This window comes from Triplophysa dalaica, chromosome 11 (genome assembly GCF_015846415.1).
Source record: "Triplophysa dalaica isolate WHDGS20190420 chromosome 11, ASM1584641v1, whole genome shotgun sequence".
In the NCBI taxonomy this organism is placed as follows: domain Eukaryota; kingdom Metazoa; phylum Chordata; class Actinopteri; order Cypriniformes; family Nemacheilidae; genus Triplophysa; species Triplophysa dalaica.
This window is the reverse complement of record NC_079552.1, coordinates 1,125,501-1,138,835: the sequence shown is the minus strand read 5'-3', so window position 1 is coordinate 1,138,835 and position 13,335 is coordinate 1,125,501. Positions and strand designations below refer to the sequence as shown.

The window sequence follows — 13,335 nt, the reverse complement described above, 5'->3', positions numbered from 1 at the left end:
GGTTGAGGTGTGAACTGAATCGCAATACATGTTTTGAACTGCAGGGGCAACAATGTTCACCGCAAACCTAAACGACTATTTCTTAAATGCAAAAAATCCAAGAAAAGCACAAATAGTATGAGTAGAGTCTGTTTATATTAAAAAGACTTTTTCTATTATTAATTTGTTTTAAAATTGCAGTTTAGTTTTGCTATTTGAAATGAAACATAATTTTATTATACAAAGAAACGTGAAGCATTTAAGAAATAATGCAAGGGAAGTTGTTCATTTCTAAATTGTTTCAACTCATTTTGTAAAAAATAAATTGTGAGTAAATCGTATCGTGAGATCAGAGTCGTGAATCGCACCGTGAGCTAAGTGAACCCTACTGTTGTCAGAAATAAAATACAAATTACAGACAAATGTTCATATGTTCAGTCAGCACCAATGACAGGTGCATATACACACAGTTTCGTTATCATTCATGTATTCACATACGAGACACTTAGGTGTTAGGTCATGAAAGACGCAGAGAGACTTTTCCATTCATTGAAAGTTAAGGTTTATCCAAAATAAACCTTAACTTTCGCTAGTCGCTCTCTGAAGAACAAAAGTCTGTAAACACTGCATCGCTGGTTTTGGTGCACATGTGTGTGTACGAGAGCATGCGGCGAGAGGATCTGATTGAATGACAGATGCACACTTTGCAGAATCACATCCAGAAACAACACCACAAACAACGTCAGAGATCGCTGTGTTATGACAAAACGTGCAAGAAGATTTTCACAAATTAGGCGGTGGTGGGCTGTCATAGTTGTCTTGTTTATACACGCCCTGGCTCTGCACCCCGAGTCTCCATAGACGAGGCGTTTATGAGTGAATAATGAATTGGAAACGTACGTACGTGACCCTTCGCGTCACCACGATCAGGTGTTGAATGCTACCAACTCGACAAAAAGGTGAATTACATTACGCCCTCGTTGTAATCCGTCAACATGACAGACAGCGTTCAGATTTTTCCATCACTGGTATAAAAAATCCATCAATGACAGAGAATTTTTGTTTAACGCGACCACTGGTCTGCCCCTGTATTTATTTTCCCTACTATGGCAGTAAATGGTGGGTGAGATCTGACATTCTTCCAAATTTCTTCCAGAAATGTTTACAGGTTCGGAACAATCTAAGGGTGAGTTAATAATGACAGAGCTTTCATTTGGGGTGAAGTATCCCTTTATATATATATATATATATATATATATATATATATATATATATATATATATATATATATATATATATATATATATATATATATATATATATATTATATACACTAACTGTGCTATACTAACTGAACATGTTTTACATTCTTTCCAGAGTCTCACCAGCCTCTTTGCTATTTGCATTCACCTAAAACTTTTCGGCGGAGACGAAACTTTTTGTCGTATTAAAATGGTTCTGTTATTGCAAACCGTTGCAATATGCGCATTTGCGATATTTCCATAAATCTGATATTTTGTGCAGCCCTAATAACTCCTTATAACAGAGTTTATTGTAAAAAAAAGACAATAGACACATACATCTGTATAGTAATTACTGATCATTTTACAAAACTAAACTTCTACAGCCTCAAACACCAGAAAGCTTTTGCAACATGCTGTAAGCACTTTTTGACAAAAAAATATTTTGATGCAGGAAAAAACAATCTCATCATTGGCCGTTTTACAGTTTTTCAATTCACCTACTTAAGCTGTGGTGGAAAATTCATCCCTGCCATCAACCGGCTGATTGAACACACGTGTGCGTGTGTGTGTGTAGCGTATCGAGCTGTTCTCCACTCATCGCATGATTTGAGCACGTCAACAAACGTGTTATGCTACACATCAATCACTTGTCACAAAGTTGTTTAGTTTTACCAGTTGTCTTTGTGATTACATGATCGACATGACAACAACAACAACAAGAAAATTCTCTGACCACAATCTGTGTCTCAGTTTAGCTGTCCCACATATGTTTGACAATAAAACAAAATAAAAAGTCAATCTGGAGCACTCCAAGTTAACAAAGCATGCACATAAATCAGGGCTGGATATACATCATCCAGACACACTGACTCACGCATTGCCAAATAATAACTTTAACATACACATCTGAGTGACTTCATGCTCATCGGCCCCACTCGTGTTGTCCTAAACTCAATTCATCTTCCCGTTCTTCCATCAGAAGAAAACCTCAGGGTCACGATGAGCACACAGGAGAAGCGTGCTGGGCCGGTCCATTAATCCACAGTTTAGATCCGCTTCTGGCTTCAACATCAAACGCAGCGAATAACAAAATCTCACACAGCATCCTTTGACCCACATAATCTACCAAACGCGTCTTGTGCCATCATGATCAAACATACAAAACCTGTTTGGCTTCTCTGAATCCCGATCTCATCTCTCAGCATCAGCACCATCATCACTGATCTTCTCACACGCAGATTGATGGAGGGATCTCTTCCCAGTTAGCTTCAACCAGTCACAGCAAACATGACTTTAAAGGGACATGTCTCCTAAAAATGAACATTCTTCGTTTATTCGCACTCATGTCACGTCAAACCTGTATGAGTTTCTTTCTTCATGAGAACACAACAGAAGACATTCTTAAGAATGTTGATAATCAAACAACACTGAACTCTATTGATGTCCATTGGATGAACACAAAACCACACGGACATTTCTCAAAATATCTTCTTTTGTGTAACTCACCGATTTTTGTCTATTCAACCTTACAGGCAGCGTGAGACTCGCTCTTTAAACCGTTTTAAACCGAGCGCCGTCCATCGAAACAAAGCAGTCAACACAAATGGATGATGTTCTGTGTGCTGGACAAGCCGTTAAAAACTGGTTTGATGGTGTAAAGAACTTCAACTGTCACATGTGAAATTAAACAGGGGTTAGCAACCAGTCACTGCTGCCCATGGAGGGCAACTCTGGACGCTGGTGGTCTTCTGTGTCATACTTTATAAATAGAAATAGATATGATTGCCTCAATGACTGACCCTAAATCACCCGCTCAATCTCCGGTCGTTCAGACCGAACAAAGAGAGATAGAACACACCGTAATCTGCCGTGAGTTAGAAGGAAGAACCCAAATTAGGGGTGTGCGATATGACGATATTAGATCGTGAACGATTAAAATGACTGCACGATCCACTTTTTCGGGAAAATCGTTAAATCGTCCTATATAGAGTGTTCTATAGAATTCGTCAACATACTTGCGATAGATTGCGCCATGTTAACAAGCTCGTATACGTTGCTTGTGAATTCAGTAAGATTAAGTGACGCGGTCAGTGAAGATGGAGGACTTGGTCCCTAAAAAAAATTCTACATCAGTAATATTGAAATGGTTTGGGTTTTCCCCAACTGACACGGCCCAAACAACAGTTATTTGCAAATGTGGCAATGATAAGATTCGAGCGTCGTAAGTCAACACAACGAACCTTTTTAACCACCTCAAAATAAAGGGACTGAAAGAGTATGCCGACAGTCAAATTATAAAGGGATCCCACGCGAGTAAATCAGGTACAACCAAGCATACGGAAACTAAAAGGCTTAAACAACGACTTTAGCGAAAGAACCATTTGAGAAAGGAACTCCGTATCCGTATGACAGAATGAACAACCGCTGGAAAGATGTCACTGACGCGGTCGCATTTTACCTGGCCAAAGACATGATTCCCATAAAGACTGTGGAAAATGAGGGCTTTAAAAAACTGCTCAAAGTCGTAGATCCACGTTACGAAATACCCAGCCAAAAATATTTATCCTCCACGTCCATTCCACAGCTTTACTCCGAGTGCCGCAACAAGATGAAAAACAAAATTCAAAATGTAAAGTTTTTTGCTAACAGCTGATTTATGGTCTTGCACTTGCATTAAATATTAACTTGATTAAAATATTCTTCAAAATATAAATGGTAAAGAGTATATTTTTATATGGGGACTTAGTTTGGCTGTATTGAAGCCCCTTTAATTTGCAAAATAGTCTTAAAACCAACTTGAAGAAGAACCGCGATAAAATCGTGAATCGTGATCTATCTGGAAAAAATCGTGATTTGATTTTTTTTTCTAGATCGCCCACCCCTAACCCAAAAGCAGGCAGCGGTGAAGGGGAACACAAAGACTTTTATCAATAAACAAAACACCCACGATGGGGAAAAAACGAACTAAGACAAAAATGCAAAAACAAAGACTTCCCACATGGGAGAAAAAAACAATAGAGACAGGATAAATATAACAACTTATAAAAAGTAAGACACGACAAGATAACAATAAACATCCAAGGGGCAAGGTAATCCAACGGTTAAATTTACACAGCAAGACACAACTTTGTAGGCAAATTGGCACACACACAGGTACAAGCACAACGAACAAGCACAGGACAATAGACACGAGGGCAATATATAGAGAGATTAAACCAAGGAACAGGTGGGGGGCATGAAATGATTAACAATCCTAATGAAGAGACGAAAGGGCGGGAACCGAGATGAGACAGGAGCGAGCATGTGGAATGCCAAATGGGTCAAAATGCCTCTCTCCACATTAAACAAGGGATCCTGCCATGATTCTGCCACAAGACCAAGAAAGACATGAAATGATGGGGCAGAATCATGACAGCGATCATCACTAATGCACACGACAACTGCAATATCAGACATCCTGGGACAGGATCAAAAGCAAAGCAAGATGCAAACAATGAACTTTTTTACAACGACGCCAAACAAAAGGATAACATTTTCTCTTCAAACTCACTCAGCAGAAAACAACCCAGCTATACAGTCTTATGACGCTTATAGCACCAAAAAATTATGATTTTGTCATTTACTCTATACATCATGATGTCATACTAAAAGAAGATATTTTGAAGAATGTTGATTCTCAAACAACACTGAACCCCATCCCTTTCCATTGTATGAACACAAAAGCACCGAGACATTTCTCAAAATATCTTCTTTTGTGTTCCACAGAAAAAAGAGAGAAAAGGTTTTGAACAATATGTGGAATAATAAATGATGACCGCAATGTTGGGTAAACCAACCGGTCTGTAATGTATTTTCTTACATTATAGTACAGTGATGTGTGTACTCGGCAAGAAACTAATATGACACAATATTTTTAATTGTTCATTATTATTATTTTTTTAAATGGCATGAACACGGTGCATTCTGTATTAAATCATTTTTAGTTTTTTCTAATTATGTTAAAAAGCTGCGTCACAACAATACAAAATCGTGATTAATGCCATTAAAAATAAATTTGAATTAATTTGATGATCAATTTGAATATTTTTAATGAGAGGGCAGGAAGTTCAGTGGCTTATAGAATCTTGTGTGCTGCAGCTTTTTGGTTTTGCTGATATGTTGTTGCCTTATTGTAGATTTAATGGAGTTTTCTAATACAAACATCACTATTGCTATTGCTTGTGCGTAGGATTAGAGGTATTACAACAATCCCCAACCCTGATTACCTCTTCACAAGATGTGTGCAATCACTCTTCTGAGTACTCAGGCCTGTACACGATAAGACAAACAATCCCAGACTGCCGAATCTATCGAGCCGAATATTATTTGTAAATGGAGACTGGAAAACATCCAGCCGGACCACCAACACAAATCTGTGAAGTTTAAATATTCATTACAAAAAAAGTAATAAAGCAACATCTCCGACTTGCCATCTAATGCTGTTTCTAGTAAGAACATTTTATTTAACAAAAACCAAATGAACTCGTGCTTTTACAGTCTGAGAACGCTTTATGTAAATTAAGAGTCCAGCTACAAACAACAAAAACACAATCTGACATCTTCATTTGTCTATTAACACACAGCAGCAGTCACTGTATCACACACTAAAATAAATGTCAATGCATCAGAAGGGATGCAAGTGAAATAAACTCCAGGCATCATCTCCACGCTGGTCATTTGTAAAGATGATTTATTGATGGAAGATGTAGGAATGGCCTGTCATAAACATCGCACGTCATCTCTGCTAGGCTTTAAACAGAGTTTTAGAGATATACCGGTTAACCGGTACACCCGTATTGGTCTTCACTTTTAGCCAACAACTCAGCCAAAACTACTTTTCAAGACAATCTCTATGAAGAGGTTTAGAGATGAAGTATTTTTGTAGGCTAACCCGGATGTTCCCTCCCTTTACGAAAATTAACCATGTTTTTTTTTGTGGGACAAGTGTAGTAACATTGTTTTTGTGGTGCATTGATTACTTAGGGCAAAACCATGGTTTACTATGGTTTTTACAAAAACATGGTTTTCAAAACCATGGTTATTTTGTGAGTACCATTGTATTACAACAGTAACAATGGTTTTTGGTTCCAACTGTAGTAAAACAACCGGGAATTTTTCGTAATCGGCCAAAAGTCTATGCATTTTTCACATAGTCCTTTGAAGGATCGCAGAAAAGAAGATCTGTGATTAACAAAAATTCATTATTTTTACATGTTTGTCTATCAAGATTATCTTTACAGATTATTTTGAAAGCCTAAATACAACTGCATGAAGTAAAAAGCTAACATAAGGCTATAAACGGACTACTTTACGGTCGCTGGATATCATCGTCACCACCACCAAGCCTCTGACAACTTTCTTAAACTTTATTTAAAACGTGTTCCCTGGTAAGTAATTACTCCGTGGCTGAATCCCCAACAATGATTTTAAACATTTGTGCCCATGTCGCCAAAGGAAGTAGTCGCTTTTAAAGACACAATAAAGGTTTAAAAAACCACAAGCGGATTATAACTGGTGTGTTCAATGTCATAGATTAATACGTGAAAATATTTCGAGGTTGTGTAAGCCGCAAACTTACAGACTATTTCAGGTGAGTTACCAAAAACCAATAGACTTTGGGGTGATGGAACCGGAAGTCTTAAAATGCTAACACGCATCCGGGGTTCGCATGCAAAAATACATCATCTCTGCAGTACTCAATTAAAACACAGAGATTAACAATCATTTACCATAACCCTTAGGACAAATAAACATGTTTTAACAAAACAAAAACATGTAAGCACGGTAACCACAAACCACGGTGTCTGGGGTCAAACTATGGTCATACAAAAGATAATCAATCCATCAATAAAGATGGTTACTACACTTTGACAATAATAAAACATAACGCACATCCTTTGCTCTTTCGGTTGCACTAGAAAGATACATATGCCAGCTTATTTGAAAACACAGAACTCACCTGATGGCACACACTTGATCAAACGTGCAGACACAAACTTTACACGCCTAATTGAAGACATCTGTGCACTCGAAATAACAGAATAAAAGTCTGTCTGCCAAACATCTATCGCCACAAGTTGTTTCACCTCTTGTAAACGACAAAGTCTTAAGTTATTTGATCAAAATTAATGTCCACATCTGAAGATCAGATAGTCAAAACAACAGGTTTAAAGCGAGCACCACGCAGTTGTGATGGCTCTCTGTGTGAGGATCTCCCTGACGTCCAGCTTGCTTCCGGCCATGACCATATGCTACAGGGGTGGATGCTAAAAGTGTCGGAGTTTGCTAATGGAGCGTGACTCAGTGCTCACTGCCCCCCGTCTCTGCCACTGATGTCCGTCGTCGTGCTCTAAAACACTCAACTAGTGCCCTGCATAGTGCACTCACACAGTAAGATGGAGATGCGTTTTCAGCCTCGCCCCACATTTCTGGGCCCGCACAACCGTACCGCACCCTACACAAGCTCTGATGACTTCATCATCTATTAACCCTTGACTACACTTCTTTTTGAACTATTTTCTTATTTTCAAGAAATGAAAGTTTTTCAAAGTCATAAGAGTCTGTGTGTCCACCACATCCCGCACATCATCCCTTACATCTCAAAAAAATGATGACATCTCTGTTGCATGACTTCAGTTGAAATCTACCAAGACTGCCAGTTTGTTGATTAGGTGACATTTTAGTTTGTAGACAGCAGTGCGGCTCACTCGGTTTTAGATTTGATCACTTGTAAATCAGCACTAAACTCCTCTTAACAGACCTTGCTGATTTGCATTACGCTCTCTCACTTCAGAGACAGACGACACTAATTCTACAAGTGATGTTCTGCTGGCTGGTTACCATGGATGCAAAAGCAAGGCAAATTTCTTTACATTCCAAACAACTGTATTAAATAAACTACTAATGAGTAATAATGATGTAGTAAACACACTTAACACAGCAACACACTGTGTTACCCTTTTCCAGAAAGTAGAATGATGTGAAGAGCATCGCTTTCAATGTCTGTGTTTTGGTTTCAACAGCAAGCTTTATGAGCAAATGACTTCTAGACAGTCTGGCAAAGTAGATTTCTACACATTTGTGGGAGTTTTTAGTGAAACATCACTAACACTTAGATGTTAACACGTTCAAAACAAACACAAGATTGGGAAAAAACACGAGCAGACTGGCACAGATCAGAATAGAATTCTCCCAGCGCAATCTTTGGTACATTTAGCAGTTTGAATCTTACGAACAGACTGTTTTCCATTTCTGTTGACATAAATAACCACTTGTTTACAGCCATGACGTAGAGTAAAAAGCTGATTCTTTCAATATGATCAGTCACAATTTTCTGTTATAATAATTATAAAAGAGAGAGAAATCCGACCATGTCAAGCCATGTCATGAAGCCGAAGACGTGAGAAGTTTAGTCAGCATTACCTTCATCTCCGTCCACTGTGACGGTGATCTTACGGAGTGAGCTCACTTCAGATCTTCAGCTGAAAAACATGAAAACATATTTAGAAGGAGACCGAGAGGAAAACTGAACACATTGCAGTCACACATCAACATGTCTCCTGATCTATGCGTGGATAAAGAGTATAAAAAAAGTTCAATCTGAACCTAAAACATTTTAATATTTTTCTAAGAAAGTGTTAACAAACGATTTCGACACTAAATGTTGTGGTTTGTTAAAAATCATTTCAAAAAAATTAAACGTCTATTATCATTTTCTAACAATCATTTAACTTCAAACCTATAGACTTTATTTTGAAACAACCTATCCCAGCATGCACTGCAGCAAAAACAATTCCTGCATTTATTGTTATAGGATTAATATTTTGCTAAAGGTTTTCTTTTTACTGCTTCTTATTTGGATATGTTAAGAGCTCAACATTTTAATAACATTTGTTGACTTTCATTCTTAATGAAGTAAGTGTGTAGTCTACGTAATGAAGTATAACTGTATTAAACATGTGATTAAAATAATGTCCCTGAAGAGCAAAGTTCTGATAATATTAAGAGTTAAAACCATACGGGAGAGATAAAATTTATTCTGTTGACTATTTGCTGAACAACACATGGATGCCTTGACACAAATGTATCAGCTGTTATTTTAGCCTTGTTTAGTGAGCAAACATATGAACAACCCATTGTAGATTATAAGAACAATATTGCAAGAACTATAAACCCTTATCATCTTGTTTTTATCTCCAGTGTATCTAAATGTTTGTTGATCATGTTGATCCACGAAATAACACCAATGTGTTCTTGATCAAAACACTTAGGGTGACTGCTTCGTTACATCATGGCAAGAGACTGTTTATATATTTAAATGGAAAGCACTGGTGTTTAAAGAAGAGGGCTGCTGTAAATAAGTCACTTTAATTCGGAAGCGGTAGTTCATCCAAAAATGAGAATTCTCTCATCATTTACACTTATGTCATTTCACACCTGTATGACTTTCTTCTGCAAAATACGAAAGGTATCTTAAAGAATACCATTGGCTTTATTGGGCACAAAACCTATGGATGGGCTCGATCACTAGCAATGATCAATTATGAAACAATGATCGTTTGGTCTATAAATACTTTTTTCTAAATGGTTATGCTCACATTTCAGGTGGTACCCTACCCAGACTTGATTGGTTGCGTTGCGAGAGTTTGCGGTCCAGAGTCAAGTTAGGAGCACAGAAGGGCATATTCAAACCGCACAGCGATGTATGGTTTCACTTTGATAAACATGACGAAAATACAGTCAAGTGCAAAGTGTGCAGCGGCAAGCTGCTTCCAAAACATTACTTTAACTCAACCAAACAGAAATGTTCTTTTAACCAAAAAAAGCTTTTTATCTTTTTCAACTAACTTTTCACCCCACAACTGCATCTTCCAGCCCTTTTCACAAGCGCATCATTCACCTTTCATAAATCACATTAAATGTTAAAATAAAAATGTATATAGTTTTAGGCACTCGCACCAATGCAACCCTGTGAAATTTTACCTCCCACGTTATAAAAAAACGTATTCCAAAACGAAATACTAAAAAACAATGGTGCCAATGACAGCTAATATGAACATAATGTCAAAACAGTTCCTATGAAATTATTATTGTTAACGGATGTTATAAACTACTTGAGAGCCCTGTAAACATGTAGAGTTTAGCGGGTAAATGGATAAAACAAAGCTTGATTTTTGTATTCGAAATACTCAAGGAATCGTTTCAGCCCTAGAGTAAATAATTGAGTACTTTATTAAAAATAAGTAATATTGGTAAATAACACACAAGCACACAAGTTTAGGAAACCTGTTCGGAAACAGCCAGTTACTATTGATATTTGGCTCGATGAAGATTCTGAGATGTCTATGCAATAAACGTCAGACCAAAATACAACCAACTGAATACAATTTATTGTCAAGAAGAAGCACGAAGATGCTGAACATGATTACAAACATTTCACTGCTGTCCTCCTGAAACCTTGTATCTCCATTATTAGTCATCCTTTATGTTTGTCACTGGGTTCTGCAAATATCTACCCAATAAAAAGTATTAAAAGCGCTAGTCGAGACTTGGATAACACAGTATTCAATAACTTAACAAGTTTTTTTTCCATTTCCTAAAAAACAGTAAATTTGGACATACGAGGTTTCGGACAAAGAGCGACGACCATAAGAATAAGACACGCCCACTCTAAGAAGCCCCGCCCTTCACATGAAACTCCGATTGACAGGTCAAGTACGCATCTGATTGGCTAAAAAGAAGACAGACCGCTCCCCTGACTCTTTCTGCTGTTTACAGAGCTGTCAGAGAAACAGGAGTGTTCTCTGCATACGTATATCACTGATGTACTTCAGGAAACAGCGACATTCTACTTGAGCTTTTAAAAACAACCATAACCGTTTACATAACGATCCGCTTTAACCATAGCGCGATTTCAACTAGCAAACGTGGACCACTTGAAGTCAGCATTACAACCGAGTAAAACGACTCGACTTGGTCTTGAGTTAAGCAGGTGAGAAAAGTTAAGCGACACGAAGCGTCTGTTTACTGTTGTTAAACTCCAGTAGTGAGTGCGCGCTGGCGGAGCGGGTTCGCGTAATGTCTCCTGCGCTACAGCATTATGACGCCATTTCAGTGGCACCACGACTGCAGTCGCTTGACATCCACATTCTTCTATCACTGCGACGTACAAAAGCACAAAATGTGTCGGCACATGCTTTATTAACGAGAGCCATGTTGACTTCCCGAAGTCGAGCTTGGTCCGTTTGGCTCAAATGGCATCGACGTTTCACGTCAAGGCGAATGTCCGTAGTTGAATGGAGCAAAGCACGCAAACTAAACGGTTCCATCACAAAGAACTGACGAGAAAACAAGCGTTCTGCGTCTAAACCGAGGCGACAAGCTGGGTTACAAAATGCTGTCGGCTTGTGTACACCGCGCGCACACAATGAACGGGCTAAAGCCTTTCCCAACAAGGTCAATCTCGATAGGGTTCGTCAAACTTGCACGGATCGGGAAATAGAGTCGATACGCGGAGTTGTGCGCTTTCGACATGACCCGATGAGACAACAAATGCTTCGCTATTCAGTCACAATGTCACCTCAGACAATAACTGTCGCGTTCAGACCCGGAACATTCTGCGAACATTAGCGTCGTGGAAATACACCCGAGTATCGCGTATGAAACAGCCCGCAACTAGGTTGCAAACTACACGACGGGTGGCCGATGAACATCGTCTGCCTGAAAAACTATAACCTGCCTCGCCAGCCATTTCTTATCACGCTCAAAAAGATCCGTCGATTCGACGAGGCTGGACCGGGGGCATCGTGTTATGAACCCAACGTTTCCAAAAAACGGGCGACACAATGTAGAGATGATCGAGCGTTTCAACTGAAAACTGCAACAATGTATCATCGTTCCGTTTGAAGCAACGATCGCGCCGGGAGTTCAAATAAACGCGAGCGAAAGATTCCAGCTCGCTAAGATTATCGTTCATATTTGTGCTATCAAAATCAAAGGTTGGTCAGCCTTTCGTTCGAAAAAGCTATTTCGATCACTGTATCGCACAAAGCCTTACGTAAGGGCTATCCAACAAGGCAGTGTTTTCCCCCATCAGCTATTTGATGCCGAGCAGCAGAAAGAAAGTGGTCGAGTCTTTTCGCGAATTCCAACACAACATCTGCTGACAGCGACACAAGTCAAGCACAAAGTTGTCTCGTCTGCTGCATCTGCTAATAACAAACTAATGAAGAGGGAGACAAAAGTCCGCCGTTGTTTATGCACTATTTACGCCGTGGAACGTTCCGTTCGCCAGCGAGAGAACAGGTTAACAAAACCCTTGATCGACAGGCATACATCGCGTCGCTAAAAATAGCGTCGATTAAAATGCATAAATGCGAAAGCGTGAATCTAGTCGAGCGCTAAAGCTCGACGCAGCCCACAGTTTTCTTTCGATCTTCGACTTTTCATTTCTGGTCACCATAATGTCATACCTGATATATCCAACTACTGGCGATTTTCCCGGGTCGACGAGGTGCAAATTAGCATTAATCCATTAGTCAGCCGTGGAAAACCATCGATGATCTACGCTGGAAAGAAAATTAAGGAACGAGGTCGGGATGCGAATCCAACAAAATCGCTCACCGATCGCACTGCTTTTCTCTGTGCTAATCCTCTTCGAGTCTGAACGTACTGAACGGAGCACAAACCACCCACTGTAGACAGCACGATCACTCATTGGTCACCGTGAGTGAGTAACAGCCCCTGCTGGTCTACTATTGGACAAGGATGTCTGAGGAAACAATGTCGGTGTTTATCATTTAATGGTGTTTGTTTATTTTTATCGTAAAGAAATTGCAACGATGCACGACTCTTATATGCTTTAAAATAATATTCACGTTGTACGTGTATGCAGCGGCGCACCATGAGGGTATTTCCCAGAGTTCAACAGGCCCGCCTTCCCCCAAGCGCATGATCTGTGCTGAACATTTATTCATTGTACTGAGGATCTAACATATAACACCATCATTATTTATAGCATCATGTTTGACATCAACACAACAGTAGAAAATTACAAAATAACATTGAAATGTTT

At 39.0% G+C, this 13,335-nt stretch overlaps 1 protein-coding gene across 3 annotated transcripts in view; it reads right to left on the bottom strand.

Annotated features, from left to right (window-relative positions):
• arid4b (AT-rich interaction domain 4B) overlaps positions 1-12,959 on the bottom strand; it is a 48,555-nt gene extending 35,596 nt beyond the window's left edge. The window contains exons 1-2 of one of the 3 annotated variants that reach the window (XR_008908154.1): positions 12,734-12,959; positions 8,685-8,743 (exon numbers count right to left, since the gene is read on the bottom strand). Coding sequence is in view for 2 of the 3 variants with exons in the window: in XM_056760026.1 (XP_056616004.1) it covers positions 8,685-8,690 (6 nt within the window). In the remaining variant the exon portion in view is untranslated. The remainder of the gene's footprint in view (positions 1-8,684; positions 8,744-12,733) is intronic. The other 2 variants (XM_056760026.1, XM_056760027.1) reach the window with 2 other exon arrangements.
• Between the last annotated feature and the right edge of the window lie 376 nt (positions 12,960-13,335).